Raw genomic sequence first — 18,704 nt, forward strand, 5'->3', positions numbered from 1 at the left:
AATAAAAAGCAAAAGACAGATACATAAATAAAGATTCCTAAGCATACAGGGTACTCCTTAGATCATAAACTAAGATAAATTTAGTTGTAGCAAATAGCTACCACAAAGTAAAGCATGTGGAAGGTTTGTCCTGTATGGCATTCTCCTCCCCCACCCCCAATTTTTTAAATTAACCACTCTTATTGAATGAATGTAACTAGAAAGTCCAGAATTGTTATCCCTATTTTAAGACTTCCTTCAATTCAACAGATCAAAAAGAAATCCAAGGATCTGATTAGCTGGGCACTTCAGCACATAAGTGTATTAGTTTCATGAAGGATAATGTAGTTGTGAAAGTGCTAGGACCTATGTTGTACCTTTCACCATTGGGGTTATATGCAGAAAATCACTGTCCTCTTAGCTACATCAAAGAAGATAGGAAAGTTTTAATTTTCATATTTTTCTACCAGTCAAGTCAGGCCAATTACCAAAGTATGCTGGTACAAATAGTTACAGTGTTTGTCAATACACTTGAAACTAGACTTGAGGAAAACCCTGTGTTTAAGGTATTATACAAAAGTATTTGAGAAAGTAGCAACTTATCATATGTAAATATCTTTTAAAGGATTAACTCAATCAGATTCTTAGACTTTCTAGCTCTCAAGTCCAAGTAAACAATTGCAAGTGTATTTTTTGTTTATTATGTGTTCTTGGCCCATAATTTACTGTTGGGAATTTTGAGAACACTGAAGAAAGACATATTTTCTGTTTGATTATTTTCATCCATCTCATATTTTTAAGGCTTAATAGTAGACTTTTTTTTTTTGGGTTCTAGAATTAATTTATTCAGACATAACAATATCACCAAGTACTCAGATTCTTTCCAACTTTAACATACTGCCATTCTTTTATTTGTTGCATTATCCTCTTAGGCTGTCTTCTCTCTCGTGGTCCTAAGATGGCTGACACAGCTCTGGTTGACATAATCAAACCCAGAGTTGTATGCATAAAACGGAGTGTTTTTGCTTGAGTGTCTGTATTAGTCAGAGTTCTCTAGGGAAATAGAACCAACAGGAGATAGCCATAAAGATGAGATTTTGTAAAAGTGTTTCATGCAACTGTGGGGATGCATGAGTCTGAATTCCTTAGGGCAGGCTGCATGCTGGCAACTCCAATGAAGGTTTTTGATGAATTCTCCAGGAGAGGCTGGCTGGCCGAAGTAGAGATGAAAATTCTCTCTTCTGAATGCTGAAGTCGTCACTTCTCCCCTCAAAACCTCCAACTGATCGGATTAAATGTCTCTCTGTAAATGTAATTAGCCGTAGTTGCAGTCAGCTTATACTGATGTTCTAAGTCCACAACATGTCCTCACAGTAGCAGCCAGAAGAAGTAGACTTTTTTTTGCCTAATTATAAGTATTTGTAACAAAACATAGGCTTCTTGCTTCTTTTAAAATTATTTATAGAGGTATAAGTATTGATTCTATAATAGATTGTTGAGTTTTTTACTTCTCATTGTTAAATCATACTATAGTTAGCTCATTAAAACCTTAAAAAGTTTAATATGAAGAATGTTAAAGAAGCATCAGCTAAGGAAAAACCCAAGAAGAAAGGAAAACCAAGATAGTAATATTAAATACATAAAGAGAATGTTAACAGCTTGTTGAAGGCAGATAATCTGACTTTATTCAGAATATTGTGTTATGTAAAGAAATAGTGAAAGGAAACTGCAAATGGGAATTTTTTATTAGAAAATGTCATGAGGCAAAAAATGAACCCACAACTCCTCTAATATATATATTGCATTACTTCTAAAAAAAAAATATATATATATATATATATACACACATATGTACACACACACACATATATGGCATTACCAAAATGGCCCAAGAGATCAGATGGTGAGGGAAGTATAATGATGCCTCCTGGCTGGTCTCTTTCTTAGAGCCCACACCTCCCCCTATCCTTCATCACCACTCCATGCTCTAATTGCAGTCAGAGCAATATTTCTAAAACACACAACTGCTCATCTTCTTATTGTCTTCTGGATCAAGTATGTGACTCCTGCATCTGGTCCATTTTTCTTTTCAGCATGCAGAACTCCCATTAGTATTTCTTATAGGGCAAGTCTCTTGTTAATTAACTCTCTCAGCTTCTGTTTACCTGTGAATATTTTAAACTCTCCCTCATTTTTGAAGACAGTTTTGCTGGATAAAGAATTATTGGCTGGCAGTTTTTCTCTTTCAGTATCTTAAGTATATCATACCACTGCCTTCTCGCCTCCATGGTTTCTGATGAGAAATAAGGACTTAGTCTTATTGAGTGCCCCTTGTATGTGATGGATTGTTTTTCTGTTGCTTTTTTCGGGATTGTCTTAATCTTTGACAATTGACAGTCTGATTAGTATGTGTCTTGGAGTAGGTCTATTAGGATATATTCTGTTTGGAGTACATTGCACTTCTTGAACATGTGTATGTATGTCTTTCATAAAAGTTGGGAAATTTTCAGCCATTATTTCCTCAAATATTCTTTCTGCCCCTTTTCTCTTCTTCTAGGACATCCATGATACATGTTCAGACGCTGTGTGCTCTCATTCAATTCCCAGACACCATACTCAATTTTTTCCATTCTTTTCTCTATTTGTTCTTGTGATTGTAAGATTTTGGTGGTCCTGTCTTCTAGCTCACTGATCCTTTATTCTGCCTGTTCAAATCTGCAGTTGTGTACCTCTAGTATATTTTAAATCTCATCTATTGTGGCTTCTGTTCCCACAAGTTCTGTTATTTTTCTTTGTATGCTTTAAAATTTTTCTTTATGCTTACCTGTTGTCTTCTTTATATCCTTTATCTGTTAGCCATATTTTCCTTCATCTCCTTGAATTGATTTAGGAGATTTATTTGAAGAGCTTTGATAAGTTCTAAATTGTTTCTCCTCTGACTTTTTAATTTGTTCCTTTGACTGGGCCATATCTTCTTGTTTGATAATATAACTTGTAATTTTTTGCTCATATCTGGGCATCTGATTATCTTAATGAGATTATTCTGAAAACCAGTTTCTCTCTCTTTTCTATGATTTTTTTGTTGATTGGGTTTGTATTAAGCTTCTTCTTTGACAATTGGTTCCTAAGTATTTCCCAGCCAAGACAGGTCCAGGAACCCACACAGCGGTGCAGATCAGTTTCAAAGGGCCTTTGGGAGAGGATCAGGAAAGATGCAAGAAAGCCCCCCCCCCCCAGCTCCCCGAGACTGTGCTTTCCTGGTCTGCCCAGCAAATGGTGCTCTTTGGCAAACCCCCCCCTCCCCCCCCCCAAGAAGGCAGGGTATTGTTAGTTCCCTGCCAAGCTCTGCCTCTGACACAGGTCAAAATAATGGCATAGCAGCTCCTGTCTGGGATGGGTTAACGCAGTGGGACCCAGTGGTCTAAATTCATTGGCCAAAAGCTGAATCAGTTCTGGGCCATGACCCCCTCTGTTCTTGGGGAGGAGGACTTCCACAGCCCTCCCAGTCCACAGCAGGCTGCCAGGCAGGGACCAGACCAACCTAAAGCTGCTTGGCTGGTGGGCACCAGGAGCTACAGCTGAGCGAATTACTCATAGTTCTTCACTGCAGTTTCTCAGTCTTCTCATCCTGCTCTTCCCTGGATACTGCACAGTATTCCCCTGGTGTCTGGAGCCCCAGTAGTTGTTTTGGACAGTTTCTGCCTGTCCACTAGCTGTTTTTGAAAGTGGAGTGAGCCCTGCAGCTCCCTACTCCACAATCTTCCTGGAAGTCCCCATCTGGTCCATTTTTATCTGTTCTCTTCTCCCATGTATGCACTGTGCTTTCTAGCTAGACTTCTGTAACTTCTTACTAGTGGGCTTTTGACTTACTGTTCCCTCTTTCAATAACAGCCTCATTCTCCAGGACCCTCTGCTCAATTTTTGCAGGTTTCTTGACTCACTTAATTCTAGGTTATTTTCCTTGTGTACTATAGTACCTTTATTTCTCCTATCAAAACAATAATAATTGTACCCAACATTTTAGTTCTTACTATGTGCTGATCATTGTTCTTAGTTCTTTCTGTCAATTATACTGAGTCAAGAGATAGATTAAGTAACTTACCTGAGATACACAGGTAGCAGGTGGCAGAAATGGGGATTCAGACACAGTCTGTGTGCACTGTCTCCCATTGACACTGATATCAGAAACTTAAAGAGAATATTTTCACTGAATAAATCTATCCATATATCCAAAACAGAGATGGTAATGGATACTTTTTTTTTTTTTTTTTTTTTTTGCAGTAGGAGAGCAAATGGGATAGATAGAATAGTCCAGTTGCAGTGTTCCTAAAACTGGCTGATTAGTAGACTCACCTAAGAACTGTTTATTAAAACAGAATTTCATGATCAACCCCAGTTACCTGAATCAGCATTTCTAAGTGGTAATAACTTGAATCTGTATTTTTTTAAAACAACAAAGACTGTCAGGTGATTCTGATGATCACCTGGGTTTGGAAATCCTTGAGTTAGGAGTTGGATGAACTGGATTTCAGGCACACCTGTTTTTATTACTTAGGTAAATGATCTTGGGTCAGTTACTTAAAAACTGTGTGTGTCTGTTGTCCATTAATATAATGTACATAGTAAGAGTTTGTAGAAAAAAGGTCTTATATAAATTCAGAGAAATGGAATTTGTTGGGCGTCACCATAAACTTTCTTATTTATCATGTGCCGTCTAGTAGACCAGATATATATGGTGAAAGTGACTGCCTTATTTTCATTTGGGGAGTTAAGAATACTTGGTAAACACAGGAGATAATGTTATTATCCTAATTTTGAAGATGAAAAACATGAGGCACAGGTAGTTTTTATAATTCATCTCTCCTCTCCCCCCAATAAATAAAAGTGAATAGCCAATCTATAAACAATTCATGAGTTTTTCCTTTCTCGCTCTGTCTTGAGAAAGCTAAGACATAGAAAAGCCTTAAGCTAAACCACAGAAAAAGAGAAATAAAGCTCAAAAAAAAAAAAAAAAAACCTCATGGAACCTTTGAAATACTTCAAATAGCCCAAAGCCTTTAATTAAATCGGTTGGTGAGTATCACCAAATTTGGGTTGCTTTATCTTTGTAACCCACTATACACTACTTCATCTGGTCAAAAAGTAGCAATTAATCAACAAACTGTATACCAGGTACAAATGAAAGTCTTTTTTCCAGATTTATAGCAGCCAGTCAGCATTTGTGTCATAATAGAGTTTTTAATTTACTTTTGTTACTTTTTAAATTTGTTTTGAAAAATAGACAATACATTTTCGATGTGCAAAAATCAACAGTTATGGGAAGGTTCCAACATTTATGGAAGGAACTGTTGAAGAGTTCCATCATAGCCCTTTTCCAAAAAATCTGTTCCATTCCCTGCAGATAGAAAACCACTGTTAGTTTCTTGTGTAATGGTTTACTTGAAAGTTAGAACTATTTGTTAGTGTATCTTCTATTGAGTGTAGTTTGGGTAGATTTAGGATTTCAGAGGTACTAAAAATAGGATTTATTTAATAATTGTGGAAAGTTTAAATGAGATTTTTTGAAATTTATTTTCAATAAGGTCACAAGATTCTTTTCTCTGAAAACACTGTCAACTTACAGAATCAACTAATTCATGACAGAAAACATATAAGAAAATTGTCATCTGGAGAAGAGAGAATTGTTGTTGTATACCAGAAAAACGAAAACCTTGAAATGAATGGAGAGTCTTCAGTGTTGTTTCCAAACATCAGGAACACTGAATCAACTCTGAATGAAAGCCCAACTGATGGCAGTGAAAAGGAAGCCAGCCATTCTGAAAGTAGTGTTGATGCTGACAGTGAGGCTTCAGAATCTGAAAGTGCTTCAAAGCAGACCATGTTATTGCAGTTCAGTAATGTACCAGGTGTGCACATGGATGGACCCGTTCACCACCCATCAACAAGTGAATTGCCATACACCAAGGAAACTGACAGTGGTGAAGAGAGAATGGCTGGGGCTATTTCTGAACTTCATTTGAGCAACACTATCACCGGAGATGGAGATTTTGACAGAGAAAATCAGCCACTAAATATTCCAAATAATTTATGTTTTTCAGAAGAGAAGCATACGATGTCTCACAGCCCCCAAAATGCTTTTCAGACCCTTTCTCAAAGCTATATAACTACATCGAAAGAATGTTCAGTTCAGTCCTGCCTCTACCAGTTTACATCTGTGGAATTACTAATGGGGAATAACAAGCTTCTGTGTGAGAATTGTACTGAAAAGAAACAGAAGAACAAGGAAACCAGTTCTGCAGGTAAATATTTAGTTGAATTTATTTTTTTTATTTTTTTGTGTATTGATAGATAGTCAGTGTTTAGGGATTATGGATCCCAAAATAGGGAACCTCAGAACCTCATCTCCAGACCAAACCTCATGAGGTCAGGGATTGTCTTATTCATATTTGTGCCTCAGCACTTAAGTTGTTGACCAGATAGAGTAGATTTTCAGTAGATTTTTGTTGAAATAAATTGAAAAGCAGGAAGTATCGTTTCTGCCTTGAAATTACAAATCCACATAATCTTATTTCAGGAAACTAGCTACCGAATTCTTTCTAGAAGTAATATCCCTAAAATTTTTAATTGTTATCACTAGATTACTGATGAGATTGATGTGCTTCACACATCCCATCAATCTATTGTACAGTCATAATATAAGGTATATATTTGAGCATTTTAAATAATTGTATGTTATGAAGCAAGCAGTGTAATGACTATGTTTAGTTGACCAGAGAAAAATGAAAAAAAGGAGAATTTTCAAATCAGACATTTTCATTGTATATTTAGCCTTGATTAAATGCAGAGAATACTGTGATTCTTAATGACTAGTAATTAAAGAACTGTTTTGATGGGAGAAGAAAGAAATACCAGCTTACATTAATCCAAGTTAAAAATACAGTTGGCCACATTAAAATCCTACAGTAAGTCCTTTCTAACCGTCGTTTGCTGAGAAGCCCTACAATTCCTGATGGTGTGTGTTTTCCCTGTGCTTCATTGAGTAATAAACCCAATTTGTTCAACTAACTGCAGGTGTATTCCTTGTGCTAGCTGCTTCCTAGCTTCCAAAATTTTGTTCCAGGTGTCACCTCTCCTATTCCTTGTCCTTATAAGTGTGTGCCTTTTTAAAAATCCTTTTACTCTTATTTTAGTGGGATTTTGGAAAGGAGAAGAGGTACCCTGTAACCAGAAGCCCGATTTCTGTTTAAACCTTTTCAAAAATGTGGTATGATATTTCTATATAAAATTTACTATGTTATATAGTAGATAATATATAAAAATGAAGTTTTACAAATAAATTTATTATATTTTATGCAGAAAAGAAAGCAGGAGGAGTTTATACTAATGCCAGGAAGCAATTGCTAATTTCTGCTGTTCCGGCTGTCTTAATTCTCCATCTTAAAAGATTCCATCAGGTAAATATCCCTGTCATAACACTGTAGTCATTTGCATCCTGTGTTCCACAGAACCCTAAATCCTGTAGAATATGGTCAACTATTCAACAGTAATTTATTGAATTTAAAATTTTGTCGTTTGGGGTTTAATTGTTTTTCCAGTTTTAGTAGCTTGAGACTTTTCTAATTAAAATTGTTTAATTCACAGTATTTGAGGATTTGGGAGGTAGGAGCCTAAATGTTGTGATGTTTGTATGTGTGTTAATGGAAAATAAAATTTATTAAGAAGATCTATAAGCAGGGAAGTAGCAGAGTGTACATGGCTTTCTGAGCTTTCATGGTCCCACTGAAAGGGGTACATGTTCTACCCCTTTCAAAAAACATTTTTGAAAAAGTTAGGAGGGGGTAGCTTTTTATACTAGTTTTAAAATGAAACTACAGTAATTGAAACAATAGAGTTAGAATGTCAATAAACAAAACCGGAGTATAATTTAAAGTTATTATGTTACGATAAAGTGTCTTAGTTTCCCAGTCTGAAATGACAAATACTGCACAGTGATTGGCTTAACAACAGGAATTTTTTTGTCTCATGCATTCAGAAGTTAGATGTCCAAAATCAAGACATCGGCAAGACCATGCTTTCTCCCCAGAGTTTGTAGTGTTCTGGTGCTGGTTTGCTACAGTCCTTGAAATTCCTTGGCTTGCACCTCTGCCTCCTGTCACATGGCAATGCCCTTGATCTCCTCCTGTGGCTTTCTCTGATTTCTCTTTAAAAGGTCTCCAGTAATATGGAGTAGGTCCACCCTGATTTAGTTGGGTCACACCTAATAAATACAGTCTTAGAAGATCCTGTTCACAAATGATTTGACCACTAATACATCTTCAAAAGGTCCCAATAAAATTAGTTTCACACCCTCAGGAACACCCTTCCTAACTTTTTCAAAAATGTTTTTTTATTTTCACTTATTTATTCTTTTAGTGGAGCTTTAAAATCATTTTATCAAATTCAAAAAAATAATCTCACTGGGACAAGGCATTGGATTAAAACTATAAAAAACTGGAGAAAATCTTGAAACTAAAAATATCTGGTATCTCTGTCACTGTGGAGTCCTATATAGCCCCACCTTGTGCCTTTTCTGCATTTAGCCTAATCCAACAATACCTAGCACATGCACCCCTCTCAGGGGGACCATGAAAGCTAAGAAAGCCATGTACACTCTGCTACTTCCCTGCTCATAAGTCATCTTAAAATTAAAATTAAGAACATGTCTTTGTTGGGGTATATAATTCAGTCTACCACAGAGACTTTCTCAAATCAGTTGAGAAAGGGGATGGATTATTCAGTAAAGAATTTGGGAAAAATAGCTGTTTGGGGAAATAACTATTTACAGCTTCACTTTCTACCATGTATCACTACTATTGTTAGATAAATATTTTAATTATATAAAAAAATCCTCAAGAAGACTATAAGAAAATGTAAATGAGTATTAGACTGACTTTGATGTGTAAGACTTTCTGAGAGTAAAACCCATGAAAGAAATCACAAGAAAAAGATTGATAATATATCTGGAAGACTTCAGATGGACTACAAATTGGCAGGAAGAGATTTTCACTACATCTCCACCTCCACCCACAAAAGATTAAATTATGGTCTTGATTTTCTATAGCTAAGGTTATAGAAACTCCTTGGAAGTGGAATGGCAATGGAGAGGAGAAGCAGATGTATCGCATCACATCACTTCCTCCCTTGACCTCAGAAAGCCTAGTGGAAAGTGTACATCTGCCAGTGACTGAATAAGATAGGGTCATGCCAGATTTGAGAAGCTAATTTTAGGATGTACCACAGTTCTTTTATATTTGGTACTTGCAGCCCTATTTAGGAAGAACTTACAGAAATAACTCATGCCCTTTAAGGGAAATATTTACAGACATCTCTATCCCTTGTTTTCAAGCTAAATGCAGTGCCAACAAAGACACATTTTCATCCCAGTGGTTGGAAATTGTAGGATGCAAAGTCCCTAGGCAATGTCTCTGCTTCTAGTTTTTCAGCATCCCTGAAAGCTGTTTTCTCTCTAGTGAGTTTAGAATTATATACAAGAAACATCCACAGCACTTAAAGGCAAATCTCACACTGGATAGAAATATTTGTTGTAAATATGGAAAATGAATAACATCCTGAATATGTGAAGAACTCTTAAAACTCAATAAAAATACCAAGAACTTAATAGTAAAATGGGTAAAGAATGACAATTGACAGTTCATAGAGAAGGAAGTATAAATTCCAAGAAAGTATGAAAAAAAGGTCCATCTTTTTCAGCAAAAGAAATGCAAAACAAAATGACAGTGAGATGCTGTTTTTAACCTGTCAAATTAGCAAAGATACGATAGTGTTGATGAAGTGGGATATAGGTACTCTCAGGTACCAGTGGAGGGAGTGTAAGTCGGTCACACTTTCTAGAAAGTAATTTAGTAATGTGTATCAAGAACATTAAATAATGTTTTGAATAAAACAATTTTTGAACAAAAACATTGCTTTTGACTGAGTAATTCTTCTAAGAACTAGCCAGAAAATAGAGATATACAAGAAGATGTGTATTCCACTTGTTATAGGTCAAGCCAGATATTAAGCCTAGCCTGAGTCCAGTGTGCACAACATCAGATTTGTATTTTAGTTACATTGGAAAAATACTGATAATATTCAGTTAAAAAATGCAAGAGACTATATATGCCCAACTATAAGAGTAAATATTTTCCAAAAATTATCCCCTAGAAAAGAGATTCATCTTACAAACTCTCCTGTTATGGGGTAATTTCTCAATAGCAAAATACTGATTGGGGAGAACACATTAGGCAGAAATGATCTCAGACAGTGCTGGTTATAGAGGTCACCTGATGAAAAAGGAGGCAAAGAAATTGAATACAGATTAATTTATTATTCCTGGCATATTACCTCATAATTTCATGTTGCACATAGTGGTATGCATTCTAAACATCACTTGAAAAAACAAATCAGTGAGTGGGTATGTTTTGGCCAAAAAAAAATAGTTTGTTTTCTTTAAAGAAAAGTAAGAAACAGCCCATAGATCTATAGTAAAGTTACATGATTAGTATGCATATGTGAAGTACCAGTTATTGAATTCACGAAAACCCCTCATGAAAGGTTGCATCTATCATTTTTGTCTACCCAAACATGAGAATTAACCTCTCAATCCGACAGAGTCCGTTTCTGTTTATGAGTCTCCTGCCAAATACTCTTGACAATCTATCAGCTAGGTTTTTATTATCATTGCATAAGGCAAGCTATAAAATTTTCAAGTTTTGCCTTTGGACATTAAAAATGGAAAAAAGAGGTGGTGCTCATTTAGGACTATTAAGGTTCATTGGTGTTCTGGTTTGCTAATGCTGCCTGTTATGCAAAACACCAGAAATGGATTGACTTTTATAAAGGGGGTTTATTTGGCTACAAAGTTACAGTTCTAAGGCCACAAAGTGTCCAAGGTAAGGCATCAACTAGGGTACCTTCACTGAAGGATGGCCAGTGGCTTCCAAAAACCTCTTAGCTGGGAAGGCACGTGGCTAGCATCTGCTTGCTCCCAGATTGTGCCTCAAAATGACATTCTCCCAGGACGTTCCTCTTTAGGCTTCAACTTCTCTCCAAAATGTCACTCTCAGTTGCTCTTGGGGCATTTGTTCTCTCTTAGCTTCTCTGGAGCTAAAGTCTGCTTTCAAAGGCTGTCTTCAAAATGTGTCTCTCAGCTACAGTTTCTCTCTCAGCTCCTGTGTGTTCTTCAAAGTGTCCCCCTTGGCTGCAATAAGCTGGCTCCTTCTGTCTGAGCTTTTATAGGGCTCCAGTGAACTAATCAAGGCCCATGCTGAATGGGTGGGGCCGCACCTCCATGGAAATTATCTAATCAGAGTTATCACCTACAGTTGGGTGAGTCACATCTCCATGGAAACACTCAAAGAATTACAATCTAATCAACACTATTATGTCTGCCCACACAAGATTACATGAAAGATAATGGCGTTCTGGGGGACATAATACATTCAGACTGGCACAATTGTTATTTATATAATATATTAATATATAACATTTACTTTTGATAAAACATTTTGGGTGTTTTTTTTTCTTTTAATGAATGGCTGTCATGAATTTTAGAACTGAAAGGGACCTAATCTAATCCATTTATACCCATTTTCTGCCTTGACCTTGATGAGTTTGCTGAAGTTGTGCTAAATTTCCTTAAATTTGCCTTGAGTTACACTGATGACTAGTCATTGAGTCAGTCCTAGAACACCAGGCTCTTGACTTCTAGTCTGTCTTTTCCTGATAGCGTATGTGTAAGTAGCTTAGCTTTTATCACATTGTGTTTATTTTTCCACAGATTTTGAAAAACCGTAATGAAAGTAGTTATCCTCATATTAATTGTGGTTAAAAATGCCCATGTAAATAAATACTCTTTGCAGTAACAGTTTATGAAACCTAATTGTTAATTTAGCCCTATATCAATTTTGGACTATTCTTTAGTCACATTTTTCTATACATAAAAAACTAACTTCTAGGATTCCTCTTTTGGGTTTAATTAACAAAGCACCGTATGTTAGATCTAATTAAGTTTATTACATTAAAAAAAATTTTTTTTTTGGTCTTTTTAAGGCTGGCTTGAGTCTTCGCAAAGTAAACAGACATGTAGATTTTCCACTCTTGCTTGATTTAGCACCATTCTGTTCTGCTGCTTGTAAGGTACAGTATATTAAGATATTTGACTTGGCAATAATAGACTTAAAAGTATCCTGTTTATCATTTATTAAGCCATGCTTTTGTCTCTTTTTAAATTAGCATCTCCTTTGGAAAGAAGTTTATAGTTGGTGAAATTAAATCAGTAGCATATGGAACATTTAACATGAATATGACTTTTGCCATTTGGGAGACAGAATAGGGGAAAGTTGAAAAGATGCACGAGGCATCGGTAGTCATGAAGATCAAGGCTGCTTGTAAATACCATTAGAAACAGAAGGTTGCTGAGAGAAGTGAGCAGGTTTTGTGCCCTCTCCTTTTCTTTGTGAATGAGTCTGATCAGCAGTAGTCTTAGCATTTGTGTGGTTCTATGTATTTACAAATCAGTATACTAGGGCATTATTTTTGATGCTATTTTACGTGTACTACTGAGAGTAGTGTACCTATCAAATGAGAATGATACTTTAAAATTGCTCATACTTGAATAATTAGTTATAAAAAACAGACTGGTTTATAATTGCTTGTACTTGTATGTAAGGAATGTGTAGATGAAACTGGTGACTGTCTTTCAGGAAATCAAACAGTTATGGGTAACATAATGTGCTGTTAATCATTACTGGTTTACAATCTCATGTGTGTGTGTGTTTTTGTTAATATAAAATAGACTGTTTATTGAATTTAATATTTCACATACATTGGAAACAAAAATTTCTAAAATGTAATTTTCTTGTGAATCTAGTTCATCTGCTACATACTACCACTATCGATTATTAAAAATTCATAGAATTTAGTAATGTAAATAGTGAAATTGAACAAGCTATGTATTAACTTTATGAAAACAGTATATTTTTAAAAATTGTCTATTATAGAGGATTTCCAAAGTACAAAAATAGGCAGAAAAATACAGTGAATTCTTAGTACTCATCACCCAGCCCCAGCAACCTTAAATCCATGGCCAGTCTTGGCCCATCTACATACTCATCCACTTCTATAATATTTTGAAGCAAATACAGAGTATCATATCATTTCATCCATAAATATTTCACTGTGTTTCTCCAAAAGATAAGAATCTGCCCCCCCCTTTTAAACATAATCACAGTACCACGTTCACATTACAAAAAAATAAACAATTCCTTCATGTCATCTGTATCCAGATTTCCAATTGTCTCGTAAATGTCATTTTTTAAAATGAATTAGGATACAGATAAGGTTTACAATATGATGGTTTTCAAGTTTATTTAATCTATAGTTTCCCTTCTCCCATCTTTCTTCCCTCCCACTCTCCCATTGTAATTTTGTTTGTTTATTTATTTATTTATTTATTTGAGAAAACTTGGTTATCTTTCTGGTAGTTTCCCAGAAAGTATAGATTTTGATGATTGTTCCTCTGTCCTCTTTATTTTCTGTATATTGGAAGTTGGATCTAGAGAGTATTAAACAGATATGGTTTAATATTCCTTTTTTGGGGGACAAGGCTATGTCATAGGGGGTATTCTGTTCTTTCATTGGAGGTGCATGTTATTTGTCTTTTTGTGATATTAGCAACCAAAGATGCTCAATGCTAAATCCATTGGTTCATTAAGGATTACAGAATTGTGGTATTCTAGATCAGTTATTCCTTCTTTGTTTATTTGTTAGAATACTTCTGCAAAGAGAAATTCTTTTTGTCTATTTAGTTGTCTTGTGGTATAGTTCTTATAGAAAATGGAGGATAAATGCTGGTTTGTTCTCCTCCCTCCCCCTTTGTAAACGTTTTTTCAAAATAATGATTTAGTTTACTAGGATTCTCAAACTGTGACAGAATAGTTTGTCGTTAAGAATTCATGGATTTCAACATATTTGATATGTTTCAATCCATTACATTCTTTTTATTCATGGCTAATATATCAGTCTAATGGGTCCATATTCGGCCACTGGAACCCACTTCAAATTAGCCCTGGGTCCTTTTGACATGAACCTAGTATTCCCTCTATGTATGGTTTTGCCACCAATTGGATACACTGTTCATTTGTTTAATTTTATTTTTAGGTGTTGCTTTTTAAATTTTAATTTTGTTTAATAATTGTATAAACTATTTATATAGTTCCATTGTCAAGGATATAAAATGTACAAAATAAGATAAATTCAAAGAAGTTTAGCTTTTCTTCATGTCCGCTTCACCTGTTTCCTTTTCCCCTGAATAGAAATGATTTTAAAATTATGGTTCATTTTTCTATCAATCATTTTTTAAACCTCAACAGATAGATACATATATTTGCCCCCCCCCACACCCCTTAAATCATGGTGGTTTACTGTATATATCCTTTCAATCCTTTTTTAAACCTCAACAGATAGATACATATATTTGCCCCCCCCACACACCCCTTAAATCATGGTGGTTTACTGTATATATCCTTTCAATCCTTTTTTAAACCTCAACAGATAGATACATATATTTGCCCCCCCCACACACACCCCTTAAATCATGGTGGTTTACTGTATATATCCTTTCAATCCTTTTTTAAACCTCAACAGATAGATACATATATTTGCCCCCCCATCCCTTAAATCATGGTAGTTTACTGTATATATCCTTTCTTCCTTCTTATTCTTAACATTATACCCTGCAGATTATTCCATAGCAGGATACAGAGACAGTCAGCATTCTGTTTTTCGAGCAACACACTGCTCTATTGTGTGAATGTATCATTCAAGCAGTCACCAATTTGTGGACATTTGAGTTTATTCCAATCTTTTGCTTTTACAAATAATCCTACAGTTAATAGTTTGGTGTATGTCTTTTTACATTCCACTCTTACAAGTCTGGGATAGAGCCCTAGAAATAGGATAGATAAATCTTAGAGTAATGCATATATAAATTAGTTAAATAGCATGAAATACATCTGCATAAGATTGTATCCTTTTGCATTCCCAGCAGTATGTATAAGTAGTCTTTCCCCCGTAGCCCAGCATTTTTGGAAGTTTAATAGATGTGGAAAAGTATCTCAGTTTATTTGTTTTTAATCTTTTTATTTTGAAATAATTTCAAACATACAGGTAAGTTGCAAAAATAATACAGAAATAATAGAACTCCAGTGTACCCCACACTCAGATACCCAGATTTACCAACTATCAGCATTATGCTACATTTGCCTCCTTCCTTCCTTCCTTCCTTTCTTCCTTCCTTCCATCCATCCATCCATCCATCCATCCATGCATCCATCCATCTGTCATCTTTGTATCTATCTTGTAAACATTTGTGAGTAGGTTGCATATATCATGCTTCTCTAATACTTAATACTTAAATTTCCTGAGAACAAGGACACTTACTTTTTTTTAAATCATATTTTTTATTGTAGAATATAACATATATATATGTAATAACTTTCCAAGTGCAATTTAGCAAGTAGTTAGATTTCAAAGAATATCATAGGTCACAATTCCTCAGTTTCAGTTATTTCCTTATTATGAAATATATATACAGAAAGGTAGTATCTTTCAAAGAATGATTTAGCAAGTAGATATATAGGAGATTTCCAAAGTTATTATGAGTTATAGTACCATAGTTTCAGTTATTTCCTTGTTGTGAAATATAACGTATATACAAAAAGTTATAGCTTTCAAATTACAGTTCAACAAGTAGCTATAGAACAAACTTCAAAGGATGCTATGGGTTACAGTTCCACCATTTCAATTCTTTCCTTCTAACTATTCCAACACCCTAGCAAGTAAGAAAAAGAAAATTATATAAAGATTCACCATTCATAATCCTCTGTTAAATTCCATCTTGTCTGTTGCTCTCCCTTCTTCTAGTTAGATCACTTCCCCATCATCACGAATGTCCAGGCAGTGACTACCCCAACCTGTCCATGCTGAAAAGGGGTGAAGGATACTCACTTTTGTAATGACCTTAAGTACATACATCAAGTTCAGGAAACTTAACACTGTTATAAAGCATACAGTCAATATTCCAGTTTTTTTCAGTTGTTCCAATAATGTCCTTTTGGGCATTTTCTCCTGCTTTATTAGATCCAGTCCAGGATCATATATTGCATTTAATTGTCACTGTCTCTTTAGTCTTTCTTTTTAAATTGTGGTAATATAAATACAACATAAAATCTCCCATCTCAGTCACTCCTAAGCAAACAATTCAGTGGTATTAATCATGTTCACAATGTTGTGCTGCCATCACCACCAACTATTGCCAAAACTTTTCCTTCACCCCAAACAGAAACCCTATACCCTTTATGTATTAACTCCCCTTCTTCCCTGCCTCTGGTAACCTGTACTCTAATTTCTATGTATTTTTAATATGCATTTCTTTTATTATAAGCAGAACATACATTTGACTTAATTTTCCTGACAGTAATATTTCACTAAATTTACTAACTTGGATTTTGTTTCTTTGTTTAAAAGAATGTAAGTGTGGGAGATAAAGTTCTCTATGGTCTCTACGGAGTAGTGGAACATAGTGGCTCAATGAGAGGAGGTCACTACACTGCTTATGTGAAAGTGAGAACACCCTCCAGGAACTTATTGGAACATACCACTGGAAAAAAGAATATACATGGTATGCCATCTTAAGTTTATTTTTTTGTTAAAAATAAATGAATTCATTCTTCATTTTTTCTTTGTAATAGATACGTTATTATTTCATGAACATCTCAAGTGTATTCACTTTGTTAATGTTATTTGAGAAATACTTCTTAGAGTGCTTGAATAATCTTAAATATAAGACTGTATCCTTCTAGGCAATGTGAAGTGACACATGATTTTTCAAGGCCTTGAGTTATTGTGTATTTCAGTAGAATAGTATATTATTTAGTAATACCAAAAGTTTTGGAAGATATACCAAGACTTCAGAATAGAGTTGGAATTGAAAATGTGCTGGCTTTGCTTATGGGTCAGTGAACTAACTTGGTTGTTATTTTTCTCTCTGTTAGTGGAAATTATTCTTTTCCCTGAGGAGATAACTTTTTACATGGCTATCTAATGTTTCACTATATATTTAAAATAAAGTGATACTACTTTGGGCAGGCATACTGTTAATCATCTCTGTAATATTAATGCTTTGAAAGAGTTCATTTTAGAAGGCAGTTAACCCAAGAAAAAACATTTATGCAAACAAACTTATGCAATAAGATTTAACATTAGATAAATAGTTTGTGATGCATGTGTTGCTGTTCATAATTTAGAGTAAGAACATAAAACATACCTTTTGTAAAATTTTACTTCTTTTGTTTTTTAGGTTTGAAAGAATCTGAGAGTGAATCAGCAGGACAGTGGGTCCATGTGAGTGACACTTACGTGCAGGTGGTTCCAGAATCAAGAGTACTTAGTGCACAAGCTTACCTTCTTTTTTATGAAAGAATATTATAATTACATGTCAATTATTAATGGTAATGATTATTTAGATCACTTTTATTTAAATGCTGCAATGATAATCATAATATGTAATGTGCCTTTATAGCCTTCTCTCAGATTCTATAAGAATAGCATGTCCTTCAACTGCTCCTGGACTTTTTGACCATTTTTTTGAACCCTTTTAAAATAAATTAAATTTACTCAATACCTTCAAATTGATAATCTTAAAATAAATATAAGAACATGTTTTTTCCAAAATATTTGTCCTGGAAAAAAAAAAAAAAAAAAAAGTTACAGGTACAGGAGACCCCTTTATGCTGTGACTCATTATTACAAGGACTCAGAAATGATGCTGGCTAAATCAAACCATCCCTGAAAACAGTGTTTCCCAAATATAAGCCATATCAACTTCCTAATTTAAGATCCATATGAATGTGTGTACAATGTATGTATATATCCTGTGCTATTGTTTACTTATTATTTTCTTAGCCTTCCTTATTTTTTAGCCTCACTTTTTGAAAACTTAGCCTTGTTTTAAGCAATAATATTCTGCATTTTATTTGCTAGTTGTATTTTTTCTAATAAACATTAAAATAAATATATAATTACTGAAGAGAAATTGTTCCTTGGTGTACCACTTAAAGTCATCTCAGGGATATCAAGTGGTATATGTGTACTGCTATTTGGGAAACACTGCCATAACACATGATTACATGAAATAACACCTAAAATGATTTGGTTACCTTGTGAACTTTTATATGATTCAGCCATATGAAAAGGAAGCACTGTAATTTTAGTAGTATGGGTTTACAAAGAATATATTGATTAGCTTATTGCTTTGAGGTTTTGAGAACTAGAAATATATTGAAATATTTCTTCAACATATCATTTGCAGCCCATTCATGGTAGAGTGAAGGGTAATTTGCAAGTGGTTAGCCAAGGTCAAAATATAATTAATGGTAATTGTAACATGGAGAATTGGTAAATAGAAGTTGCTACTCCATTTAGGACCATAGGGTACCTTTGAAATATAAATTACTCAGTTATATTTATAAATGATAGGGATTATATTCTTATTACATATAATAGGGAAATATAATACATTTTCTAGTTCTGTATTTCAGTAAATGTTAAACATGATTTTGAGATCACTTTTTTGGTCTTTAGTGAGCATAACTGATAACTTCAAGTGGATTTGGCTTTTATTTGAA

The 18,704-nt window shown here is 34.6% G+C and overlaps 1 protein-coding gene across 7 annotated transcripts in view; it reads left to right on the top strand.

Moving 5' to 3' along the window:
* USP45 (ubiquitin specific peptidase 45) overlaps nt 1-17,787 on the top strand; it is a 111,864-nt gene extending 94,077 nt beyond the window's left edge. For 3 of the 7 annotated variants that reach the window (XM_037843610.1, XM_037843611.1, XM_037843612.1), the window contains 5 exons: nt 5,603-6,278; nt 7,336-7,433; nt 12,070-12,156; nt 16,546-16,699; nt 17,378-17,787. In XM_037843610.1, the coding sequence (XP_037699538.1) occupies nt 5,603-6,278; nt 7,336-7,433; nt 12,070-12,156; nt 16,546-16,699; nt 17,378-17,508 (1,146 nt within the window). In that variant the 3' untranslated portion in view covers nt 17,509-17,787. Of the gene's footprint in view, nt 1-5,561; nt 6,279-7,169; nt 7,244-7,333; nt 7,434-12,069; nt 12,157-16,545; nt 16,700-17,377 lie in introns of those variants that run through there. The other 4 variants (XR_005217945.1, XR_005217946.1, XM_037843615.1 and 1 more) reach the window with 4 other exon arrangements.
* Nucleotides 17,788-18,704: the final 917 nt, after the last annotated feature.

Source organism: Choloepus didactylus, chromosome 7, assembly GCF_015220235.1.
Source record: "Choloepus didactylus isolate mChoDid1 chromosome 7, mChoDid1.pri, whole genome shotgun sequence".
Lineage (NCBI taxonomy): Eukaryota > Metazoa > Chordata > Mammalia > Pilosa > Megalonychidae > Choloepus > Choloepus didactylus.